Source organism: Watersipora subatra, chromosome 1 (assembly GCF_963576615.1).
Source record: "Watersipora subatra chromosome 1, tzWatSuba1.1, whole genome shotgun sequence".
Taxonomy (NCBI): domain Eukaryota; kingdom Metazoa; phylum Bryozoa; class Gymnolaemata; order Cheilostomatida; family Watersiporidae; genus Watersipora; species Watersipora subatra.
Window position 1 is genome coordinate 47,993,004 of NC_088708.1, and position 27,857 is coordinate 48,020,860.

Sequence of the window (27,857 nt, forward strand, 5' to 3'; positions counted from 1 at the left end):
CTTGATCAAGCAATCAAAGAGTGGGAGTTAAGAAACGTGCCACTGGACGCTTGTACGCCTTTCAACATCATAGTTGCTTTGATGTTTCTACACACACTCAATGTAGGCGACTAAGCTAATTTCTTACTACTAAGTAGTTTAGTAATGCCGGTGTAGTTGGTGACTAGAACCAGTGTCAGTATAACATAGCATTCACATAACTAAACCATGATTTCACATCAGTGTAGTAAATTACAACTAGCCTATAATGGCAGCAGGGTTTCATAGTAGAATTCCCTTTTAAGCTATTGATAAAGCTATGCTGGCAGGTTTGTCATTGTCACTATGTTATTTACCCTTTTCTATTTTAATTACATTTAAAATCTCCAAAACTGTGCACTTGGTGTAGGCTATTATTTCTGTAAAAAGACAAGGAAGATAGTTCAAGATACTAACGTGTAAGGATGGTTCAGCTGCTATGCTAATGAGTATTATTGGCATAAGACTTGTTGTAAACCATTCCCATTAAATGTATCAAGATTTGTAGTTACATTCTATATTATCCTGGCAAGAATGTTGTATGGCTGTAGCTTGCGTAGAAATTTAAAACACTGGCAAATATTAGGGGTGTTATAGGCCACCAACCTAACATAGGTAGTCTGGTTTTTGTAATAACAGTTTTATTAGTAAAGTCAAATTATGTACAAAATTGGCAGAGAATGAAATTCTTTGCGTTAACTACCAGTATTATTAAATTATTATCATGTATTATCAATTGGAACTTTATTTGTGTAATTGTATTGTTTTCTGGAGTGATATGCAGCAGCAATCAGTAATCATGCTTTAATTCTTGTAGGACCTAATTATGGATTTATAATGAATTATTAATCCAAGAGGGTTCACAACCCTTATGAGTGGCTAAAGTGCATGCCACCCGAGTAATATTATCTTTGCTGCACTATGAAGACCACTATGAACCCTCTAGATCTATTAGCTGAAGTTGCTGTTTCTTGCAAAGATGAGGATAAGAGTGAAGGATTGCAAAGCTGGTAATATATGTGTATGAGTACAATAAATTTGAAGCAGTTATGATTTTTGTTAGCATCTCTGTTGCTTATCATAAGCCTTTAGCAATCTTACTTTAGAAACAATTATAAATACCCATGTATCCTAAATTTGTGCCATTTCCTGATTGGCTCTTCAAGTTTTGTGCATTGGTGAATGGCCCATTCAGTAATTATCAAATGCACGTTTCATTAAACATTTTACATGTCTCTATTAGAAAGTTATATTTGAAACAATGTTACTGTACAAAAGAAATAGACTCTCTTTCAGGTTTATTTTTGTTAAAGCTCTTGTAAGCGCTGGTAGTAATTGCTGCCAAGTTAATACTTAATGTTAATACTATGTTAAGTTAATACTATGTTAGCATTCTCCATGTAGCTAGAGAGTCTTAATAAATAACCACTGTCATTTTGTGGTTTTAGTGATGGTTTAGTAGAGCCAGAGATTAACAACAGAAAGCTGGTAAAGGATAATAGCAGTACTTTAAATATGGGATGCTCTTCTCACACTAATGATAATGGTAGATTGCCTCAGACAGAAATGTCTAGCGAAATGGAGGATATTTCCTCCAAAGAAAGTGACATAGCAAATGACTCCAGCGAAGAAGTGATCAATCATGAGGATAAGCAGGTTGTTGACTACTTGCCAACCAGTGCTACAGAACAAGCGACGACTGATGCAGTGACATCCAGCAGTAAGGAAGCCGAGAGCAATACTAAGGTGCTACATTTTGACAAAGAGCCCGGTGTCTCAGAGCACAGCGCAGACAACGTAGTAGAACCGGCTCAACCATCGCAAACTGACGATGTTAGCAGCAATTGTTTGTGTCCAAAAATTAACAACGCAGTTGTATGTGGATCTATGTGCAGCTCTCGGTCTCAACGTCCTTGCACATTTACGTCATCACTAGTCCATCCAATTTCACTCATAAAAGACTCTGGGCAGCTAGCCTCTTCCGAGCAGGAGTATACCTCAAATAAATCTGCTATGGAATCTCTAGTTGCTACTGTTGGTCCGGCAGCACCTGTATCTCCTGCAACCTCTGCAGCAGAGTCTCTTGCGCAGAGAGTTACCAGACTGTTGTCTCCTAATTTTAAGCTCACCATGACTGATACCATTCCTTCTGTACTTCACAATCGAAACTTTTCCAGTTTGTTGATAGGTAACGTCGGTAGCGCAACCATGAGAACAGCACTGACCTCCACTCGGATATTTCCACACCCAGTGGCTGTACGATCTCGAGCCACAGTGCCTCGAAAATACCCCAACATTTCTATGAGTGCTATTCCTGTGGAACATCCTCTGCTCGACCACGACTACTGCTATCAAAATTACTACGAACTTGTCCAGGCTGCTGCAAAACTCATAAAGGAAAGAAATACAAAAAAGAAAGCAGGCCTGAAGCAAGACACAAAGGCTACACCTGAAGAAGGGCAGCCTGTCAAACGAAAATATAGAACAAAGCGAATTATCGCTGAAGAAATGAGAATTGAGGCAGACCGGCGTGCTGCTTTGAAAATAAAAGCCATTAGTGGTGATGAACTCGCACAAAAAGAACTGGATAGCTTAGCCAAAATTGATGAAGAAAGGGAATTGGCTGCAAAGAAGAAGGCTAGTAGGAAGAGGCGGGAATCGGCAATCGTTGAGGTTGAAATGGACAGCGATGAAGAGGTGAGACTGACATATGCAACAAATTTAGCTATTGTAGCTAGCGCATGATATCGGAGCTTTTGGTTATTGGCAAATTACAGTGGTTTTCGTTATTGTCTTGCTGTCACACGTTCTATAACACTATAATGTAAGCTTTATTCAAATTTTCTACAAGGCTGAATGCTCTTTATCAATATGTAGACGTTGCTAGTATTGAGTTGATATTTTCTTTGTGCGCCTAGCTGCGATGACTGTAGGGTGTGTTGCCAATAGCACGCAGCTACCAGTTATCTTGATCTCAATGAGCTCATCGCGCCATTGGCCTCATCTATCACATGACTCTACCATCTGCCTCTCGACTCACACTCAAGTGCGCCGTTATTTAAATCAATGCCTAGTCATCATAGCGCGATAGCAGCCTTCAACTCATTCTATCCACGCTGGAGCTTTCATTGCGCTTGAGCATTTATGTATCACCCTAGTTGCCATTTCATTGTTCAACCATTACGGTCTCGTGTATCCCAGTCAGTTTTAGAAGAAATAGAAGTGTGAGTTTTATTTAATAGGTTATGAATGAGATAAGAGACGACATTGATATGGAGAACCCTGTGCGCGACCATGATTCTTCCTTCAAAGATCAGTTTGTCTATTTTGGATCTAAAAAGTACAAAAGTCGCAGTCGACATCTCAATAAGGCAAAAGACCCGTACGAGCTGTTCTGGAAAACTGGCCAGCTGAAAACTTCCAAATCTCAGGTAGGCCTACCGTTCTTCAAATATATTCCAATGATGTGAAGAGATAAGGCGCGGTAGATCTCCATCCATTATCAGTTGTGAATGCATTGCTCGTGGATAAACAAGTAGCGTGTAAGTTAGCCTGTCTTGACAAGCTGTTGTTTTTGCGTAGTTGTCCCCCCGTCGAGCGGCGAGCAGCAACAGCTTGTCACAAGACGTACTGCACCTGATGCATCAGCTGCACTTATAGGGAGTTGTTCTCTTCCGTCTACGCGGCTTGGCCGCGATGTTATGTCGGTCGCTCCATTGGTAATCATAACGGATTTTGCGCAAAAATTCATGTAGAAAAAATAAGATTATAACGTTTAACCAGCGACCAGTCTCTGCGGTAAACTTTAGTAGAACTTGAGAACTTACGCAACAACAGCGACTAAACATGTCGTTATTTGTGCGCTCAGTCAGTTTTATTTCTATTTTTGTATCAGTCAGTTTTATTTGTTCCAATGGATTTTATTTTAAGTTTATTTTATTAAGTTCTACTAAAGTTTATCACAAAAACTGGTCTTTGGTTAAACGTTGTAATCTTGTTTTTTTTCTACATAAATTCTTGCGTGAAATCCGTTATGATTACCAATGGAGCGACCGACATAACATCGCGGCCAAGCCGCGAAGAGAACAACTCCCTATAAGTGGAGCTGATGCATCAGGTGCAGTACGTCTTGTGACAAGCTGTTGTTGCTCGCCGCTCGACGAGGTGACAACTACGCAAAAACAACAGCTTGTCAAGACAGGCTACGTGTAAGTGTGAGGATGTATGAGATCAGCGTATTCTAGGCTGCAATATGTGAACTGTGTTCAGTATGGATCTGAAGTTCATGAAATGTGGTCAAAACATCAGTCAAATAAATCGTTGGCAAATACTCACAAGTGAGTGTGCCATGTAAGCAGAACAGATGCTAGATAAATTCTTGGAATAGACTAGCCGTGACTGCGAGACAGAAAGCAGCATGTTCCATGTTATTGCCAGTTATGAGGTAATTTTGTTGTGAAATTCTGACTAAAAGTATTTGGTTATGGTCATTAAAAAAAATTATAAAATGATAGTGATTTTTGTATTTAAAAAAAATTGATAAACTATGGCTTGCCAGCTCATTGGTTTAACTTGACATATGTCAAGTCGTTTACATGGCTCGCCTAAAGTTTAAGGATGGCTCAGGCAAAATAAGAATTTCCTTATTAACGATGAATTTGCACAAAATGTGAGTAGATGTTATCGGAAAGTATCGGTATTTTCCCATCATTTGTGATTGTTTTTTATGTTTGAGGAGATCTGACTCAGGATGTTTTAAGATCAAAATCGACAAGAATTTATCGTAGTTAAACGCTTAGTCATGATAGAAGTTTACTTCAAGTCTTCTTAATATCATTCCTTTCTCGAAGACCAGTTTGTAATGGCATGAGAGCTTGATACGTTAGATTTGATATATTTTTTCTTGGAATTTGTAAACGGCTCTGCTATTCCGATATCAGCTTGTGATTGGGTAGCCCTGAAGTCTTGAACAAACTCAAGTAAGTTTGGTGGCTATAGTTTTCTCAAATTCCATATTAAATTCCAGGCAATTTTAAACAATTTTTAATTATGTTCACTACTGTATTGGTTTGACTAGATATAACATTGCTTTTACGCCGCGGTGAGCATGTAATATCATACAGGGAACACTGGAATAATTGAGTTAGAATGATGTGGGACACAATTCAAGAGTAGATGCAGGCAGATATCACCTTATACGTGTATATTAGCCCTCTTGGTATGAGCCTTCTTGGTATTTTTAACAAGGTCTATTATCTATTCTACTGCTGATGCATGAAGGGCGTTTATGTCTAACTGTCCTTCACAGCAGTAGGCCGTATAGTGCTCTCAAGCAAACCACAAGATACCCTCATCATCAATCCGGTGTTGATTGGTTGCTGTGAAATGTCTACTGCCTTGTTTAACAATTACTTTCAGAGTCGTTCGTATTTTGAGTCAGTCATTACCTCTCCCAAATAGCTATACCTGTGGTCTGATATGCCTGGGCAGAATCTTCGCATTCATCAGATGTAGCCTCTCATCCTGCTCGTCATTGTAACCTCAATAGTCACATTTTCTTGTTCTTTTGTCCTTGGCAGGCGCGGGTATTCACTCGATGTATAGAGCTATTGTGTGACATGTTATACTGTTGCTTGCATAGCTTCAGAATGGGCATAAAAGCTGTTTGTCTCTGTGGTTGTAGGCCAGATTAAACAATTATGAGGATCAGGAGATCAATGATGTGCTAGATGTCCTAGGTATGTTAAAGGTGTATGTACTACTCTCAAATAGCTGTAAGGTGACACATTCGCTGGGTTACAATGGATTGATTTAGATGGCTGATCTATTCAGGAAGCTTCAGTCCATGGTAGTGGTCACAAAATTGAGAAAACACAGCTGTAACTCGTTTCGAAGTTTAGTAGATCGATCTGTTGTTAGTACATGATAGTCGCTAATATCCAACGTGATAAAGCTACTCTCAAACTCTTGAAAAAAATTGTAAATGGTTTTTTAATTCATTATTTTTTATTGTTTTACTGCTGTTACTAAAAGGATATATCTCAGTTTTATCGTCGATTTTTCTAGAAATCGCTTTCATATTTTGGAGAATAATAAGCTACTGCAGGTGTAGTCTAAATCAAAGTTATTGTTTCGCTATCGTTAGAGCAAATTAAGGTGTTGTTGCTATATCCTCTTATGATTATGGAAAAGTTTACAGTGTTGCAAAAAGTTCATCTTCATCCTTCTTAAACTGTGAACTTATCAAAAATATGAGCACTACAAAAAGGAATGCTCTTGGACGTAATAATGTAGCTTTCTACATTGATCTTTAACCAATTGAAATGTTGGTCGAGCTAGTGAGCACAGGTGGATCAATTTTACATAAAACCTGTCTAGTAGGTACATGGAAATTCATAGAATGCAATCGTTATTACACAGCTAGTCATTTTGTCATGCTGTAGTGAACACATGAGAGCTGTTATAATGTAGTTGGCTATGCGTAGCGCCTAGTAATCCATAGCATAGTTACTCACTAGTTGCAAGTGAGGTTGTGTCAGTTTCTGTGAAGAAACACTATTGCACTCTGCAGGCTATCACACCCATACTCAACAGTATTGCACAAATTGTGGTGGTAAGATATGTGAGCCATTTGTAACTAATGAAATTGCTAGCACTAGTATAATTATATCGGAGGATTTTGCCAAAGGTGTATCTTCTCATTGCTGTGATTGATGTTATTTCCGTGTGATCTTTGTTCTTTCAGTACTTTGGAGGCAATCGACGTCTCTCTATCACTCAGGACACCCATACTGTAGTAACTTATCATTTCAGCTTCTTGCAAGAAGTCTCTTTTAGGGATTCGGTTTTTTCCGGATTTTAGGGTTGTGGCAGTACGAATAGATGAAGTTTAAGCATGCGTTTTGCGTTGTATTTTGTGATCTGTCTTATCTTGATGTTGAAGTTTTTATTTGTGTTCATGAAAATTGCCATGGAAACAGTCTGGCTTATTCTAATATTTTGTTGAATTTAGTTTGACACTGAGTTGTTTTAGCCAAATGAATTATTATTCACACGCATGTTTAGTATAGAATGGCTTTATTCAAGGGTTGGTTATGAGGAAACTTTCACTCCATAGAAATAGGGTATATATTTATATATCTTGGGCATTGCTTGCATAGTGCATTCAATATGTAGTCGTGTCGAATCAACATTTGACACGCACAAGTCTTTCAGAGGCCAAATATCTAAAAAATGGGAGTTTTTATCAGTTGTGAAGAAACATTTGTTTCCTAACACATCGAGGTGTACATTTTTCATGGAGGATTCTCTAAAACACTCGTCCTGAAATAACACTTCTCCGTGTGCTTCTCCCATGTGCTGCTCACGGAATCCCAGTGATTGTGTTTTTTGTAGTCAAGTCTACAATGCATTATGTATATTTAGTGGTTCTCACGTTGGATTATCCTACTGATACCCAGCAGACAACATCTCAGTCATGACTGGGCTATTGTTGTTGTTATAAGTACCATGATATCTTCTACTAACAGAAGTTGTCATTGTCTGTCAACATTTACAGCAATAGCTTGTTCCATGAAGGCTTGTAGATGGATTAGGCTATAGTAAAACACACTGGCTTCATAACCACAGGCCAACTTCCTTGGCTGATATCAGGGAATTAGGTATCAATGTTAGTACGAACAGCTAAGCGTCGCTACGATAGCGATGAAAGGTTTAGTCTTACTTTTGCTATGACTAGGCGCAACGCTGAACTTTGAACAAAATGCAGCGGAGTATTATTCATTGCTATTTGTATACCATCACATATACACGCACATACCTACATACACAGCACACACCTAGCTGCAGTCAGTTCAAGCTGTAGCTGCTCTGGCGCGCTAGTCATGCCTCACTGCTTTCTTTATCATAGGGTAAACAAAGAACATTGTGGCGCTCGATTGTACAAAGAGTCGCTTAGCTATGTCGATCAATACAGCTAATATTGCATCTTTCCCAGCATTCATGCCAAAGCTTGTTTTTTCATATTATTTTGATAAATTCTGTGATGGGAGTAACGCTGTTCAAATGTTTTATTCTGTGCAGGTTTGTCACCAACAGAAAGTCAGACAGAAGATGACAGCCAAGTGTGGCTTCCCGACACACCTACAGACTCGGTTGTCAGTCCCCGCAGTGTTGCCACCAGTCCTTCCAGCAGTATTGTTCGTACTGAGTCCACAGACAATGAATCAGTAACGGATACGCAGCAACAAACCACAGATGACAACATCGTGCAGCTTAGCTCTGCTCTCGGGGTTGGCCTTGACGACCTTTTGCAAGGCATAACTGCAGACCAGGTCTCCGAACTTATTCAGGTTCTCAACAAGGAGCCGAATTTGGAGAGTGTTGGTGTAGTTACTGATGGTGTTTTCGAAATGGATCCTGTGCCTAAGGTGATGGTTTTAGCGTTTGATATCTTGTATTTGTGATAATGAATAGATGGAATTTCTACGTTTCATCAGTCAATTCTTCATAGGAAAATCACTCATACATGTAGTAAACTGGTAATTCCAAAAACACCCAAAAATCATTCACTATTTTCTTCAGTAGTGGTTGGGACTGCCCCATGAATCATACCATTTGACTTTTGTACTATTACTCATCCATGCAGGCCTTGATGGCTATTGTGTTTGATTACATTCATCATAGTTTTAGGTGTTACCAACAATAAATACCTTGCTACAGGCTTGTTTCTATGAATAGTCATGGCCTCTGTAGACTTTGTAAAACTCTCTCGCATATTCATAATGTCAGGCCTTTCGTAACTGGTATGCATTATTGATATTCATTATTTTTACAGTTATAGTATATGAATATATACAGTATATATGAATATATATGTATCATGAAAGAAATAATCTGCCTATGGTTGCCACGGATTACTAGGTCATAGTCGATGCCTGGCGTATTGAATATATTGAAAGTGAAGCTAAAGTTACATCATCATGACCAATTAGTTATATAACTATTGGCTATATTGTTAACGCTTTCAACAGGCTGCCAGATGTTCAGTCATAGCTCGAGCTGCTGTATCATGACTAATTTTGTATGTTTGCAGGCAACTAATATGGTGAACGGTGTCCAAACACTCTCTTCCCTCGCTGCTGACATGTGCATAGCACATAACATACAATTGCCCAGTACACAACCAGTTTTAGATGTCAATGACAATCAATGCCCATCTCAGCCCAGTCAGGTCACAAATATTTCTCTCGATTTTACTGAAGCCGATCTGCTAACATCTGATCGGAATATTGACCTGGACATATTAAATAACATGAGTACTACTCCACCCAGAGCAGCGCAGCCGGCTTCGCTGTTTCTGAGGCCTACTGGAGATATGAGATCCACGAGGATGATTTCATCTGCTTTTGACTCTTCAGAGAAAGAAGATTCTTCAAGGTCTCCCGTAGTTGTACCAGTGACAATGTATTGGAACACTTTCCCAGCTCTACTCTTAGATGGAGTGAAGTATGTCAGACTAATAGACATCTCGCGGCAAGCGCTTCCATCAAAGGAAACCGGTAGGTGAAGGCATAATCGCTCTCAATTTGCATATTCATTAGTTGTCTCAGAAAAAAGAAATCGTTGTCTATACTCTATATGATGGGACAGCTGAGAACCCACCCTCTTTATCACTCTTTCAACTCTTTCTCTTTGTTGCATGGTACGCCCATTAATTTCTTAGTTCTCCTTGTCGTATTATAATAGAAAATAGCGAGTCTTCTAATTTCCAAAATTAGGTAGCACTAAACATTGAGATGATACTAAGACTTGCTGTAAAAGGTTTACTGAAGAAGAGGGCACAAAGTTTGGGCTATGAAGTCATCACCTGTACAGATCTTCAAAGGAACCTGCTAGTTAAATATGCATTCGCCTGTCCATCTCGCTCCAACCTGATGGTCAGCGAAACCGGTGCTGCTGAGGTGATAGCTTCATACATGGAGAAAAGTGAGATAGAAGAATTGTCCAAAACTCCCGATCTCTCTACTCAGCGGCAGCCAGATAAAGTAAAGGCTGCCAAAGTTCAACGGGAGACTAGTAGTGGAGCACTTGCTGAGCCTGTCACTCTTATGCCGCAAGTTCTCATCGAGCACAAGCCTTTACAGAAGTCTGGGTAGGTCATGAACCTGAAATCGTTGCTGACATAGCTTTCAGAAGCTATTTGTAAAGTACAGTAGGACTCAGGTTTGAATTTTAACTATAGCTGTATACAAACTTAACTCTGGTTGGTGCTATGTTCTTGTAGTGTGCGGCTATTTCTTCAATATAATTTGTAATTCTCCGTTTTACATTTGTACGAAGAGCATGCTTAACCTGTGCATGCTATGATCCACTCTTAAAGTTTGAAAACTTGATATATAGTTTCTGCGAGGTATTGGCCATCATGGTCTCCTTGTGAAATTCTGGAGTTGAACATTCAAACAAGTACATTTAAAGTGGGTTTTTGTGGTCATTCTACACAGCTGATATCTACTTGTGCTAGCAGAGGCAACACATGTGTGCTAAGCCTACACCACCTCTCCTAGTTATGGCATACAGTAACTTTAGCACTATTCTTCATTGAAAGCATCTCATTTCACAACCCATTCATTGTTTTCATGATGATGTTCGAGGATCACTTGTTATTTGTTGTAATACCATCATTCAATTCATAGCCACAACACTTCTATTTTCATAGCAATCAGAGTACTAACAGCACACCATCAACACGAGCCTTAGAGCCTACAGCTCCTGAGCGCTCATCCCGACTGCGACAAATAAAAAGCTCGTACCGACGCTTTCTTCCTCGAAGCATGTCAATGGCAGCGGCAAGCAATAATAAAGGTGTGTAGCAGACATGCTAGAATTGATTTGACTGTTATAGGTGTGTACTTGAATGGGAACGGCTGCCTTATAGCTGGGGGCCGTGGTGGTATTAATGAAAATCAACAGTGCCTTCCTAGCAAGCACTGCGCTAATATGGTTAGATTCATTCCTTCTCAGCAAAACAGTTTATGCTGCGATCAAATGGGACAGTGTGATCATTGTTTTCTCTAAAGTAGATTAGGTTTCACTATGTCTCCTAATCTATAAATCACAATGATTGGTTTATGTTGTACCAAACTACATGCAATTCTTTTGGATTTTATGTAGGCTTTGATTTGATATTGATATGTCTGGTTAGCATTTATGAACTGATAAGCTGTATGATAAGTAGAAGTTAATGAAGTGCGTCTCTATCAGTCATGTTTGCTCATGCCTGTTTCTCTAGGCTATGAAGCCTCTCATTTTCGATAGCTCTTGATCCTAAAACTATTACTGTTGTTAAATGGAGGGCACCCAGACACAAAATCTCAGGGCGATTTATAAAATTGGTAAAATTTTACATTGTACAGGCTACGTGAATAACAAGAGTTATCCATACAATTAGTAATAAAACTATTCACACTGTAAAGGCTGTGTGTCGCAGGTCAGTATGCTTCAAACTAATTTTTATATGCAAATAAAATTTTGGATGAAGTTGCTTTTTCCACTGTTTGTGACACAGTGCACAATCATGACCACTCTCCAATTGACTAAAATGTTGCGATTGATAGTGAAATTTATATCCGACTGTTGCTTAATCCTTTTGCAGGCGAGTTTTTTGGGCTATTTGAGACCCCCGCGAAAATTAATTTTTCACAAATCAATTTTTAAAAAAATCATTGATACCTTTTACGATATTGTATGTGTATTATTTTTTTATGATACAGGCAAATACAAATAAACATGTTTCAAGTCAATTCTTCATATAACTGTTTCTCTAGCTATGGTACTTTTTGAAGCATTTGACCTTGCGGAGGCCTACATCGCAGTCTTGACACTATATGCTTATTCTTGTTCCTCTATAACCTTGCCTTTGCCTATAGATTTTGGAGGACGCCATGACAGTAAAAGAATTTTTTTGCACTCTGGGAAAACATTCAAAAAGCAGAAACAAGCTACAAACAAAATTACCAATTTTATTAAAATAGGTTTTTGTTTCGGATTTTTCGTTCGTTTAGTATTGCAAAAACCATCGTGTTTTTTTCTGAAAACGGCTTATTTTTTGTTGCTAACAGAGACCAATCTATTGTAGTTTACTATTGGTAAGAAAATTGAACATAAAAAAAAGGCAATTAGCTAACCAGAAATCAATTTATAAAAAAAACGTTCTTATGTCGACATAATAGTTGCTCTGCCCACTAGTGTCAGTATCACAAAATGACAAAAATGTCGCTATGCCTGCAAAGGGGTTAGGTAATCAAATTTGGAAAAAAATTGCGTCATCATGGTTGTAGTTTGTATTAGTTTTTACAACTTTTTATTCCAACTTCCAGAATATATAGGTGGATTTCAAATTACTTAAGATTTTCCATGTTACGGATCTAGAGAACAGTGAAATTTACATCGAGTGTTGATGAGGTACATATGCTAATAAAAGTTATACTAATATGTAGGTTATACAGCTCTAGTTACAAGTTAAACAGGTATGCACCGAGCTGCTTGATTTTTCATTACAAGATGCATCAGTAAAATATTGTCAACAAGATAACCATTAATATAGTGCATCACCTGGTTACGGTATCACGTTTTACAGTTTTTTCGCTTTACGATGTGGACCACGATATTTTTTCATTCCCTTGTCACGGCTTTTTTGCCATACGACATCAACAAAAAATGTCTCTTTCAATTTGGTGGTGGAGGTGCTGAATACGTCGGAATCACAAAGATGCGGATGTGCGATTTGTTGAAATCCCTTCTACCACGCCTGAAAGAGATACGATGCTCGCTCTCTCTATCAGTTCAGCATTCTTCGTGTTTCGTAAATGCTGGATATTGCATGAATAAAATGAGAATTGGTAAAAAGTAGGCGAAAGTGAAAATTTATTGTGCATTCTACGGTTTAGTATAATGTTTACTATAAACTTTAATTCGTTAGTCATAGGTCCTAAGATTGATAACAACTTTAAAGGAAGAAGTGAGAAAGTGGTTTTATTGCAGATCATCACCACTAAATACACTGAAGTTACTGTAGATAACCATAGTTACTAAGGTTAACATACTATTTTGTTCCTAATTTTTAATATGTACAGTAGGTATATGAAATTTTGATGTTTTACCAGCGGGGTATTGGCATTAGATAATTACTATGGGTTTCTACACCCCTCAATACGACATTTTCGCCTTTCGACCAACATTTTCGCCAACACCGGAACGAATTGATGTCGTATAGCCGGAGTCCACTGTAATAGGTTTTTACCATAGTTAGGTCTACGGCGTTGCCGACCACTTGCATTTTTAAGTGAACATTTTTTTCATTATAAGGATGAGATAATTCAGTTGTGCATTAATAGCAAAGACTGCCTCATGGACTAAAGAGCAGTGAGGCGCTCTATTTTCTCTTCTCACATCAGGCGTGGTGCTGCTAACAGCTAGCTCGTGGGGTGCTTCATATAACAACAGTGGTTGTATTCAACTGGGTTTTATCTAGTGTCATCTCTGCATCAACCTCAGTCTGAAAATAGTTCTGATCAGACCTTTTTGCAAGTGACTCCAGCATTGTATGCCAACCCTGAGCTCATTGGTATAAGATCATGGAAGCGTAGCAGCCGGCTAATGTTGTATAATACCATTTCATAATGCAATACAGTCATTCAGAGGGTGAGTTAATTGAGTGCTGATACAGAAAGTTATGAATGATAGAGGAAATGTTTTGCACGTAAAGGGATGCTATATATAAATGATAAACTATCGTGTCCAAGTTTCACTAACCAAAGTTTTATGAGTTCTCAAACATTCATACTTACTAAAACCATATAGTCGCAGTCAAAATAGCATTGCTGCTCTGAGTCCAATAAACGCTGCAAATGTAGGGTTGCGGCGATGTTCTTGCGGCTCTCAGGTTTTGTCTAGAGTTGATTATTGGTTTCATTGTATTTGAATTGGTTGGTGACATGGATTTTCACATGCTGTTGATTTTAAAAAGGCGTTTTTATTCTCTGAATTTTTAAAAAGTATCTTATTTGGATCAGCGAGTGAATGAACATAATTGGTTTATTTGCTATGAGCTCTTCAGAATGTTATAAATCTATCGTTCAAGCCCATGCTAATTATTCAGTTGTTCAGTTTCATAGCATAATTCATCACCTGGTTGCCTTTGATACTAGATTCAGACCAGTTGCCGGTTTAGAGTCTCGCAAAGTCATTGTCTGCTGGGCGCTGTTTAACACGAACTAGCCAGATTATGTACAAGTGAACCTTTGGTATTGCATTGTAGTCAACAGGGCTACATAACGTGTGGTCCATATTAGAGTTGAAGGGTAGGAAAGCTTCTCTTCTGGCCTGAACATTCCAAGTTATCTGTTCTGTTATTCATTTATTTTTGTTGAAACCGTCGCATGTTGGAGCAAATATTTTGATAGGAATACATTGTATTTCATTTAATTATTGCTTCAGTACCAAAATTTAACCACCAATGCTTTCTATAATTACATGTGACATCAAAAGAGATACATGTATTATATCAAGCTATGCAAAAACTATAAATTATATGTAAGAAACTGAAAAGTGAAACAATCGATCGAACAAGTTTTGATTGTCTCTCGCTCTGATGTTACCGGTAGGGAGCCTCCGTAGCCTTGACGACGGAAGAAACAAACACCATGTATGTCAAGGTGTCAAGGAGCTGGTCTAAGCATTGTTTTCTTCATTACCATGATTACTAGGTGATCTTTTAATGAATTGTTTTCAAGATGTTGGCTCATATTTTTTTATTATCCGTTGCTTTAATTCTAAAAAAATTTCACTTTACACCTTTTTTGGCCGATCACCCATCCACCACTCGCATTAGTTGTCTTAGCATCAATTATTTCCAAACTTGAAAGGAAGGTATGAAGCATTGTTTAATATTATTTGAGAGCTGTGAACCAAATCATGTGAAGTAAAACTTATTGCAAGTTGAACGATTCGCGCTTTTAGTAATTAATTTTCCTGATATATTACCAGGAGTGCAAATGCTATTTATTTTACCTGTTCAGTTCATGAATTCTTTGTGTAATAACAATCAGTTCATTGTTCAATGAGAGAAGGGAATAGCAAGAGAAAGTATTACATTAATGGGCGTTTGGGTGTGGCTACAATAGTAGGTAGCAAAAGCAGTTTGTGATTGTCCTCTCAGTCACTGATTGAGCTGTCTGCAAGAGAATAATAGTGAAGGATAGAGGGTCTTGTCGCTGTATATGTAAATGGGCATGTTTACGCATTTGGTGATCAGCATGTTTCCACATAGAATGGGTGTACAACTTGGAACTGAAGCGCCAATTGTACTCCCATATTTACACCTCTAAGACGTCAATGACTCCATAATTATGCCTGAGATGTTATGCTCCAGCGAGTTGAGTTCTATTGCTTTGCAAGTCATGTCTTAGCATACATGGCACACACCCCCCCCCCCCCCCCCAGTGTTACTATTACCCTGTTATACAGTTTTTTCGCCCTATGATGTAGAATACGGTGTATTTTGACTTTCCACCATATGACTTTTTTTTGCCATACGATATAAACAAGAATTTCTTTCAAAATTTAAAATTTATCAGTCGCTGTGCTGAAAACGTTGAAATTACGAAGATGTCAATATGCTATTCGCCGAAACCCCTCTCACAACGCTTAAAAGAGATACGATGCTCGCTCTCATAGTTCAGCGTTATAAGTTAGAGTGAATATGAAACCGGAAACTTTTAATATGTACAATACTTATATAAAAATCTTGATGTTTTTCACCAAGGGTTGTTTGCATTAGATAGTTACTATGGGTTTCTATAGCCCTCTATACGACATTTTCACCTTACGATGCCAACACTGTAACGAATTGAAACTGTATGACAAGAGTGCACTGTATGCTGTTTTGCCATCACCTACTTGAGCTCAACTCATGTGCTTCATAGAGGCAGAAGCATGTATCTCTCCCTTTTTTATAGTTGTTTCTAAAACATTGTACATTTTTTTTGATAGTCATGCAATTGTTTATATGGTTGTAGAAGCTTAGAACAATTTAGTTTCACAAATGAGAATCTTCTTTCCTATAGCGTGTATGCTCGGTTAAGATTTGCTATTCAGCTTTCGGGTTTTACTGAAAAGCCCGTATCAAATATAGATGCTCACTACTTTACAGTTTTGTTCTAGCTTTGTCTTATGATCTAGTCGTAATCTGATTATGTGATCCATATTTTCAGTACAAGAAATAGCAATATTTTGACCAGTATAAGGCTGGAATAAATACTCGAGTAACTCATCGCACGCGGTATGTGAATAAAAACATGTTTTTAGGAGGTTTTTGTAGAACTCAACATCAATGTTAATAAATTTGAAAGCAGAATACAAAAATTTTTGCATAACTATAAAAAGTATTAGCTAGCTGAGGGCTTACTTATCTAACTATTAATTCAAGTGTCCTTCTGTATCTAATCAACATTAATATAATCGACATTCAACATAATTTAGCTGTCGGATTAGGCACATAACATTAACAATCTTAATCATTTTGAGAATTAAGTGTATAAATTGGTGTGTAACATAGATACAAGAACTTCAAACAAATACTTGTATAACTGCCTACATACCTTCTTATATAACTAACATTTTATACATTTCTGTCGGAATACTTGCACAACGTTCGGCCTCATGTTTACTACCAAATTGGATGAAACATATATAATGTAAATGGGTTCAACCTTCAAAATGACTTTTTTCTAGTGCACAGAAAGAATCTATAAAGTATATCGACCTGCAACCTACGGCTTGTATAGCGTGAATAGTTTTATTATGAAACGTGAGGACAACTCTTGTCATATGTTTGCGGCACCACTTGTAAGATTTTGTGACTGGCTCAAGGTCTGACATTTAGTGTTTCCCTGAGCGGTCAATGTGATGATGGTTATAAACCTTAATATGTCAGATTTGCTGATAAAATACCAATACACAAGCACTGTTCTTACCAAGCAATGTCATTTCTAGTGAGTCTATATTCATATCTAGTTTGCAAAGAGTTTATCGACCGTTATCAATTTCATAGCGGTCTGTGGCCACATATGAATTTGAGAACTGTGCAAAATTTATTTAGCGCATAAGATTTTAGGTGTATGTTTGATTCTCATTGTTAAAGGTTGACTTGCAACAAAATTCACATTACAGTTATTTGGTATCATAAGGATCACCATGTCTTACTCTGTTGTGTTGTAGGTACAAAATATGTGGAAATGTGATTACAAGCTCTTAAAAGCTCAAAAACGAACAGTTAATCGCAGCCACACGAGACCGCTGTAGTTTGGATTCCCTTTCCAAAACGGCTCAAATGGGACGTAGTTGTTTTAAGATGGTTTCTGTTTACACTTTCATGCAACCTCATTCGTCGAAATATTTTCACAAATATACTTAACGCATTCAATAAAACCAAGTCTATTGTTCTTACGCGTCTGTTTTATCGTCGTTGTAATGCTGTCACTTTTAGCACTGATATCTTATAACTTACCGTAAAAAATCGTTTAACTTTTTAACCTTAGCTCGAAGGAGTACATATCATTGTCTAATAAACATGACGAGCCTGTTAGTTACCTGTGATAATCGAAAAGTGCTGCAAAAATTATTTGCAAAGTATTGGGTCACGTGATCAGATTACGACTTGACGATTGAATAATGCCGAAACAAAACTGAAGTAGCGAGCATCTATATTTAATACGGGACTTCGGTAAAACCCAAAGTGTTTGTCATAAACTAGTGCTACGATATGTTTTATAGTGAGCTTTTTATTGGCCTTTCAATACATGTGAGAACATCACGTGACAAGACGATAACCAAACTGTAATGAATACGTCACATCAATAAAGAGATTCCAATCTACGGCGGCTTTTTGTTTTTGAGCTTTTAAGGGCTTGTAATCATAGTTCCACTTATTTGGCACCTACAACACAACAGAGTAAGACATGGTGAATATTTTGATACCAAATAACTGTAATGTGAATTTTGTTGCAAACCAACCTTTAAATAACTTCGGTAATGTGTTTGTTGACAGCAGGCCGTTGTCAAAATGTGTACAATTTAGCAGTGCTTTGCAGCTACTAAGACAAAAGTTGTCCACTGGGATAATTTTGTTTTTTTGCAAGCGTTTTCTTGCTGCAGGTTTGTAAGAAGAAAAACTTGGCTCCCTTTATTATCACACTGACTCAAACATCATGTGCCTGACAAATGCAGTCATTCAACCGCTCACTGCTTGGTTTTGCTTGGCCGCGTGGAATCCTCCATTGCTAAAATGAGTAGATCAGCTTATGTGATATATACACAGTTCTACATTGTTACTAGAGAAGCTAAGACATGCTAGAGTTATAGTTGTTGATTGCTCTCAGTTATTATTGCTCCCGTAGTGGTCCTACAGCAATCAATATTATACAGTGTCTGGATAGTGTGGAAATCACATGAGAAGTAGCGCCTTATTCGCACTCAACATTTCACCGTCTCGATAGTCAGCGCAAAGCTAATTTGTTTCACAGTCATCCTCCGTTGCTTCGAATTTCACTTTTCCTCAAGTATATGGAGGATCTGGTAATGTCTGTATTACCATGGCGTATTAATATGGGGAGAAGGGTCAGAGGGAACATATATTCAACAGCTTTTTGAACAAATCAAAAAAGAGCTCTTAGCCTCCAAGCCTTTAGATTAAGAACCATATTCTGCCAATAAACATTACTCATCGAGGTCCTCAAGTCTTCACGTGAATGGTCTTTCCGACCATATGATCTGATCTTGCCACAGAACTTTGCTTACTGTCGAAAAGATTGGCAAGTAAGTTTAGGCTGGTTTTTTCTTAAAGAAACGCATGAAACCAAATATTTCAGCCATAAGGCTATATTTGTTTACATCAACTGCTTACAGGTTATGAACTGTAGTTAAGGGCTGATGCTGCTTCATGGTTTTGCACTTTTCAGCTTCACACATGCTGGCCACACATGTTAGTAATACAGCTTATTTTTTAATGCATCTTTTTGTATTTCTAACAACACATATGGTTCCGGTTCGTTGACCCAGTAAGTATAACTGTCAAGGCAGTTTTTAGTGGTCGGTTTCTCTTCTACTCATTGTTACCATACACCTTTTAAGAAGCGGAATGTTCATCAGCAATGGAACAACCGGATTTCCGATCTGCAGGAGAACCGGTAAAAATGGCAAAACTGTATTTGCAATTTAAATCGCGCTAAAGCCTTTTGGCCCGCAATACACAGCCTTTCTGCCATCCCTTTTGCTCGATAAAATTTGATAGGAGCTGAGGTTTTCCTAATTTGTGGGAAGACCAGAGATCTGCTAATTGGCACACCCCAACGTTCCTTGTAATGATTGGAAACTGTTTGTGTTCATACAGGGATAGGTTTCAATAAAAGTAGCTATAGACATACCTCTAAATAATCAAAGATTATCTGCTCAGATAGATTATAGCAGCTAAACAGAAATTCATCTATTTCAAGTCCTACTTCATGCATATGTTGTATGGAATGCTATGTTCCATAGCTTGATAGTGAGGAGAGCTTATCATATCTTCAATTCAAAAGTTGCCTATTTTATATTATATACTAATACTCTGGCAGTCCTGTGTGCCGGGTGAGATCGTCATGTGTAATAAGTATGTACACAATTATTACTAGATGGGGTTGAGTGGTGCAGTGGTAGTGGGCTGCTACCACTGCACCACTCGATTTTCGGATGTGCTTGGCTTCAAATCCGAAAATCTTGGTGTGAACTGTGAAATCTTTCTCCTAACTCTCTTAGCATGGCTTCAGACTGACAGACACGGCTCTTATTATAGTAAAGATTTTGCAGTATCATACTTGCATTGGATTTTGCAGTATATAGTAGTGCTCTCTGTGCTGCAACTAGTCGATTGTAGTGATCTCTGTATTTTTATTATTTCCTCATAGCTAGAAATGTGATTCATAAGCCAATAAAAATGCATCGGGACGCTTGATGTATAATTGCCCTGTTTTTTAAAAAGGAATCTGAAGTCTCACTTGTCCTAACAATAGGACACTGATCAATTTTTGGTGACTAGAATTGTCAAATAAGTTTCTGCGCCATTCATTAGTTTGACACTTTAGAATGTCCATAAAATTCATTATACTCAGAAAAAGTCTGTTGCGAGCTGGCTCCTCTGAATTTGAAGAGAAATTCTGCTTGAGCAGTTGGAGGAACGAATTCACTCATGATAGTGTTTATTACATATATTGAAGCAATCATGAGTGAATTTGTTGCTTCAGCTGATCAGAGTTACGTTACGTTTTTGCAAGTTTCTTGTAGCATTTATGCAGGTTTATAGCATTTTATTGTTTACTGTAAATTATCATTTTTATCATTTCTTTGGGAACTTTAAATGTGGCATATTGAACTTCAAAGGTGTGTTTTCTATCACACATGGAGTAAGCTACCGTAAAACCTTCATTTGAACGCCATGGTGCTCTATTTTTCAACCCTTCCCCTATTATAATGGCGCTTTATTAGAGGTGGCGATCAAATAGAGAGGCCATTGTATTTTCAAACATCTCGGCAACATACTGTATTGAGAAGACAAATTTTATAATTTCACAGACAATTCGAATGTTGCCTATAATTGGCACTCTCCTTCGGGCGGAGCGACATTAAACCGTTCGGTGAGAGAAATTTGCTAACTTACCTCCAACTTGTCATAAATCTCTTAATATATATGCGCGGAGAAGTCGATACACGTCTTTACCAGTTGATATCTATTGCTTGCAATTGGCCTGCGTTGCAATTTGTTAGAGCTTTCGAGCTTAGAGTTACGTGAGTCGATCCATTGTAAGCCGAGTTCATATTACTGCAATGATGCTATCAAATAATATGCTATAAATCTGCAAATTTACAAGTTATATATATATCTATATATATCTATCAAATGCTAAAAATATCTATTCAAGAACAAGTGACATAGACAAGCCATATTTATATTACATTCCGAAACAGAATTAAACATTTTTAAAACAAATATTTGTATCGTTTGCTCAGCCAGTGTGTTCTTTATCATTGTTTTCATTTGGAACCATTCCATATTATTCTGGCTGATCAAAACCTTCCACAGGGTCTTCTGACCTCAACTTTTCTTCTGCACAGCTGAGGTAGTCGACATTAGCGTTGGAACAATTTTTTAGCAGAGCAAAACTTTTATGCGCTGCATTTTAGAACACATTTATACACTTATTGCACCAATAAAGAGTAACCGTGTGTAATCGAAATAACCTCAGAATTTTTTAGTCTTTAAATATGTAGTAGCATAGATTCCATGGTAAATGTGCAAAACTTTTTTCACATACGTTGAAGTATTATGACCGCATTCAAAAAGGAACTACTTTTAGCCTGATATAGTTACTCATCATTTCTATGGTGTTGCATTCAAGGTTTTAACAAAAAACTGTTAAAACAGAAGTTTGAAAAACGGGCTTTGATGCAAACAGAAACGATGAGATGAATTAATTGTTATTGATGTAATCGAGTCATCATTAGTACAGTTTTGTAGACACTTTTCTACGGATCACTTGCTCTTATGAGTTCGTAAAGATCAAGGATGTCCAATAGTGGTATTCAAGGAGAAGTAGTGTTCAAATAGAAGTGGCGGTCAAATAGAAGTGGCATTCAATTAATGGGCGGCGCTCTATTTTTCAACAGTTCTTCCATAGTGGCGCTCAAATAAAGGTGGTGTTTAAATAAAGGTGACATTCAAATACAGGTTTCACTTAGGTATGCCAAGTCGTGTAAAAGTGTTCATTTAATTTCAATATGGACTGCTCATAGCTGAGGGGAGACAGATCGGTATGCTTTGCTGAGCATGCAATAAATTTTGTGCACTGCCTTTGGGGTGCATGTTGGAATAAATATACTATTTCTGGGCTGCCAAAAGCAAAAGCGGTGCACAACCATCTTATTTAGTATGTAAGGCAATGTTATCGAGGACCACAAGGACAATAAAATACAGTGAAACTCAAATAATTCGCAGATAACTCGACCTTAACTAAGTTAACTCGACCATTTTTTCCCAACGGCTACCGAGACGGTTATTATCGCTTTAGAATATCACTTTATTCCAAGCCATAGAGATAAACATCAACTTTTTGTAGTTCTTAGGCGGCATTGTTACCACTATCGGCAAAACGACTTTTCTAAAGGTTTGCAAAAAATAAAATTTTACCAAACGCCGCTTGGGGATAGCCTTTCGAAAGCAAGAAGAAGCGAGGTAACCTTCAGATAAACTTAAAGGAAAATCGGCAAAATTGGTTTTTGTTAAAACGCTCAAAAGAAAAATGTCTTTTTTTCTGAGTGTTTCAATCGCGATCAAGTTTTGCCTATTTTAAACTGAAAACGTCCTGGCAGTCACATCACCTAAAACAAACAAATCTCAAGTAATAGGAAAATATTTATACTTTCTGATAAAAATTGTTAAAACATTACATGAAAGGCCCCTTAACTTGCAATGAGCAATCAATGCTTTTGATTTATATATAGTTTGTATATGTACTGATAAATACATGCACTTGTGACAGTGTTCTCATAACTCGAACGTTCTGATAATTCGAACACTTTCTCTCGGTCCCGTGAAGGTCGAGTTAGCCGAGTTTCACTGTAACTGGATTTCCAGAAGCCAAAAGAACTAGTACACTTAGTGTACACTACGGCGTTATTAAAATGGTAAAAAACTGTAATATTCATATATTTGCTGTGCGTCACATTCAATGGCGCACTACGACTAGTGTTTTTTTAGAAAATAATATTCAAAACTTGACTGCAGCTGTAATTTATATAGGCTATTTATGTAGGTTACCTGCTTGTGTCACTAGTTAGTAACGCAAAATTTGCTTACTTTTGGTGATAGGCCAATAAAATTCATTACAAGATAGCCACTAGTAATAACCAATTAATGTTCCACACATCCACTTGCGATGAAAATTATTTGTCTGTATAGCAAAATACACTACGCCGAGCAAAAGTAGTCATGTTATAACACTAACAGTTGAGAACACTAACAGTTTATTCATCTATTGTAACAAATCATTTCAGTTGAGTACAGATAGTCAATTTTTACATGAAAAATCAGTGTAATTCGCTCGATACAGGTTCTTAACAGGCAATTGAGATTGTTAACTTATCTGATAAATTCTCTTCATTCACCTTCCTTCGGTTCGCCCTCCAATGTGTCAATGCTTTGTTACTAACATTGTTTAGCCTCAAACAGCATGCAAAAGTACTGTAGCTCTTGCTGCTATGTTGCTAGGTGAGGCAACACCCTGTGCGGGACAAGAGGAGAACGCGAGTGATCGAGGCTACCACTCGGACCAATCACCAGACAGTTTGATGGACCGGCTGGTACAACCACGCAAGAGTAAGACCCGCAGAACTGGCAAACCATGCAAGTCAGCTCGGAGGAGTCTATCAGTGGCTACAGCCAACGGTACTTGACCTTATTAGTCTGAGAACTAGCTGTTAGTTTAAGTTTGTTTGAGCAGTCATTGGAGGCTGCTTGTCAATTGGCCAATCCTGTTTGCTATCGTCATGGTATAGCAAATAGAAACACTAAGAATAACTTGGGCTTCTTCTAGTGTGATCCTGGGCTATACAGATAACATTTAGTTTTCGGCTAAAACTCCACTCAGCTCAATTAGATTTACCCTATTTCTCTATCTCAGCCTCCCTTCTTTGATTGTGCACTCCTCATGCTCTATAGATATAGCGGTAGCATGTGAATAGATAATCGACTAGTTGTGTGTGAGCTAGTTAGCTATGCATACTAGGAAACGGCTGTTTACAGTAGTAGACCAGCGTATAGTTAGTAATGGTGATGCAAGAGACAGTCACGCCATATACCCTTGCTGTGAATGGATAGGTAACGCAATATGTTGTTTGATAAACGTTTTGTGAGTCATATCTGATGCTACAACTGCAATATTTCCCTTATGCATGTTGTGGCATAACTGTGATGTTTCCCTGTTGCATGTTGTAGCGTATAGTGGTGTGTTGCTTTTACCTAACTGCAATTTGAGTATTTTCATTAAACAACTCTAAACTGTGGTGGGCAAAAAATTGTTTGCGTACCAACTGAAGTTCAATACAATATGCGTTTCTATCAGCGCCAGCCATTTTATAACCATTCGGTCTGATGCTTAGTTCTGTTATGTGCACAATGGTAATGCCTGTACCAATGAGTAAAGCGATGCGCGGTTATAGTAGGTTGAGGATGTACTAACGCTGGATTAGCGTGAGAATGTACAGTAGCCCATTAACATGGCAGCGGTTATTGATATATACAGGATGTACGCTCTGGAAATGTCTCACAGTTTGTCCTTCAACTCCACCTCCCTCCTTATTTACTAGTTTTGCCAGCTGAAAAACACTGTTAGTCAATTAGCACTATAAAATCAATGATGTGCTCACAACCACAACACTCGCCTCTACTGCCAGCCTATACTGCCACGACAATTTCTGCTCATTATGTTCAATTACTACTTTGCTTCCCTCCCTGTTTGTGTAGTTTAACTCAAGTTTGGCTAGAGCAGCTTGCTGCGCATCTCTGATGTGTGTCTATTTTCTGTAATAATGTTCATTGGATTACAGACCTACCCAAACTTACCTTTGAGCTATGCTGACACGTTCAGGATTTAGAAATAAAGCTGGGGGACTGGTTGATTAGTGCACTCATGCTTAGCCAAGTTGTGTGTCTAATTGAATACTTAGCTCTATTGTATGTCTAGACAGGTATTAAATGTGTTATTTCAGAACCAGTGACAACTGGAGAGTGTCTAGAGGTACAGCCGTGCCTAGACGCGGACTCGCATGCTGAGCCTCTATCTGTCGATGTTACTGATGATGTTCTGGCGGATAACAACCCGCCATCACCAACGGCTTCACCAACCATGCGTGGTAGTGACCTACCTTCCCATAATGCATTGACAGATGAGACGGGAGTCGTGCATAATTCCCAAGTAAGTTGGCTAATGAACATTTAATCGCAATACAAGTTGCATCTTGTCTAAAGCTTGTAAGTTAAGAATAAATATGAACAGGGGAGTTGTCCATCCATATCCTTCATCAAGTTTGTGCCTGGCAAGTGTGCTGAATTTTATACTAACGCAAGCAATGAAATGAATAGTTTGTAGCTTCATTAAAGACATTAATGAGGCTAACCTTGACACATAGAGTTATCTTGTTTTAATCAATGTATGCAACTGTCATGCGTTTACTTTATCCATGATCATAAAAATCAAGGTCAATGCTGACAGTTTGGATTGCAGAATAAAATTATCAATTTTAAACATGGTGTTTGTTTCTGAGACGTCAAAATAACCTATGCTCAAAGGTATTTGACTTCACACGACAGAGCATACAGTTTCAATTTAATGGTTTGCTAGTCTGTTGCATTTGGTCATTCTGTGAGCAACAGCGGTTTAAGTTTAAGATGTTGGAATTACCATTGATTGCCCAACAATTCGCGCATGGCAGGTCTAGGCCTTATTTTGACCCAACTGTTGTTTTTTATAGATCATTTTGAAACATATCTTAGCATTTTACATCCTGTTAATTAGTAGATAGCCTTAAATGGCTGGCAATAGGCCTTCCTCTATTACCTAGCAGTTTTTCTCCCAAGGTCCTATCATTGTTGGCTCATAGTTGCATAGATACAGTGTATAGACTCCGTGGTTGCGCAAACCCATTGAGCCTCACTGTTTTACTTCTCAAATGTTAAATAATTGCATCCGTGTCTCTCATTACTTGTGTAAAAGGTCTTCAGCATGTAAAATCTTAGTCTAATTTTCACAGTTTCCTTTTAATTTGGTAAGGTAATGCTTTTGTAATGTATTTTACCTGTCATCTTTGTCACCAGCTGGAGAATGCGGTAGCAGAACCAATGCTGAACGTGATGACAAAGTCTGAGATTGTACATATTAGACACATAGACTTTGTTCCTAAGAGAAGTGGGAAAAAGGCATTTCAGGATGGAGAGTTGTACATGGAGTTCTTCAAGTCTCTCCATTCCCCGTGTATTCAGTGCTGCACCTGCCGCCAGTTCTACACTCTTAGATCATTTTCAAAGCACCAGCACACTAACAGAAAGGTGAGGTATCTGGCTTTTTCCCAAGTACTAGAGCTACTATTTTTTGTTGTTGTAAGGAGCGAGGGCCTGTGGCCGCCCGTGATTGAGTTGCTCCACGGGGTGCCTGTGTGGGAAGAAATCTTTCGCTAGCACCTTAAAAGCTGGCCAAACTGCATCACCTTCAAGCAAGGTACCCCACGTGTCGCAGGTTGGGAAACCTCGTGTGAGAGAGGTAGAGCGTTGCACCGTTCTTTAGTTTATAATACAGTTCTTGTTATTATTGCGCAGTTGAATATCTCCTCTTTCCAATACCTCTTTTCTTACTAAACTCAACTCTGAGTGATTGCTTGTCAGACTGCAGATAAATCTACATGAGTTGATCTGATGGAGAGTATAGTTCAATGTCGGATGTCCTTCCTGTTACCACTAGTGACCTTTTATAGGTCATCAAATGATTGCTCATTGTTTTTTTAACTATTAGTCGAAGATTCGTGTGCATTTTGGAGTTACAAAAAAACTGTTTATATGACCTAAAATTTGGAAGTTATATAGAAGTTTCTGCTTAACATGCTCGTACCAGATTGTTTCACATGAATATGGCACAACAGGAAATTTAATCAGATAGAAACATGAGTATACCCATCTGTGTGTAGTATGGAGGAGTGATTGAAATTAGAAGAAAAAATTGAATAAACCAGTATACATCCGTTAATATAGCTGGAAAATATATTCATCGTAGAATACTCAAGCAACACTTGGACATGAATTTCACCGTCACACTTAAAACGAAACATTAGCAGTTTTAATGAATTTGAGAGTATTCATGGTAGCACAGCGTGTCTGAAACGGTGTATTTAACAACACTATTCGATGGTTTATTTACTGGCCTGCGAGACACGGCATTCGCAATGTAAATAGCTGTATTACTATTGTATGGGTAACTCCTGTTATATGCATATGATACCCCGCCAATTTTGTAAATCACCCAAAACTGATGTTAGTGATGCTCCGGTTAGCAACAGTATACATCTACATGGCATTGTGTCTGAAATTGGCTGTTCACTATTATTTTGAAATTAAAGGTAAGGTGAAAGCAATTTTACAACTGTCACGTATTTAGTGTTGGATTCATATATTTTCTAGTTGTTGAAATTTTTGCCGTTGCATATGATTCCAGGGAATCTTATCGAGTCTGTTCACTTGCTTCCATAGCAACAGCTAGTTCCTTTATTAACAGTTCGTCCTACCCCAGTTTCTGTGAATAAACATGTTTATGGGTACTTGTAACTTGTTCCAAGCACTTCCAATGACTTACAGTATACTCTATGCTCCAATGCAATCATGTTTATATAAGTTGTTACCTTGCTTATCTTGTTTACCATAATTAAATGAATACGGCTTGCAAGTTAGAATACCGCGGTCAGAGGTGCTTTGGTCTGCAGACGGTTTTTTAACTTTTATTATATTAGCCGTTGTTACATTTTTCAAGTATATTATTTGCTTTCAAAGAAGATAAATACGTTATCATTTTTAGCTTACATATAATTTTAAGTTTGTATCACTAGTAATTCATACAGGTGAAACCTTACCAAGCCATTTCATCTTAAAGCGTTGAACAGTGAAGCAGTCCTTGTCACATTGTTCAATCAAGCCAAGCACCTACATTCGA

The 27,857-nt window shown here is 37.9% G+C and overlaps 1 protein-coding gene across 1 annotated transcript in view; it reads left to right on the forward strand.

The window, feature by feature from the left end:
• Positions 1 to 27,857, forward strand: part of LOC137394536 (uncharacterized) — a 32,108-nt gene continuing 4,251 nt past the window's right edge. Inside the window, exons 1-12 of the mRNA XM_068081262.1 lie at positions 1 to 102; positions 836 to 1,028; positions 1,467 to 2,715; positions 3,261 to 3,449; positions 5,702 to 5,756; positions 8,101 to 8,447; positions 9,113 to 9,578; positions 9,841 to 10,171; positions 10,736 to 10,881; positions 23,375 to 23,551; positions 24,874 to 25,079; positions 25,979 to 26,209. Of these exons, the coding sequence (XP_067937363.1) occupies positions 940 to 1,028; positions 1,467 to 2,715; positions 3,261 to 3,449; positions 5,702 to 5,756; positions 8,101 to 8,447; positions 9,113 to 9,578; positions 9,841 to 10,171; positions 10,736 to 10,881; positions 23,375 to 23,551; positions 24,874 to 25,079; positions 25,979 to 26,209 (3,486 nt within the window). The 5' untranslated portion in view covers positions 1 to 102; positions 836 to 939. The remainder of the gene's footprint in view (positions 103 to 835; positions 1,029 to 1,466; positions 2,716 to 3,260; positions 3,450 to 5,701; positions 5,757 to 8,100; positions 8,448 to 9,112; positions 9,579 to 9,840; positions 10,172 to 10,735; positions 10,882 to 23,374; positions 23,552 to 24,873; positions 25,080 to 25,978; positions 26,210 to 27,857) is intronic.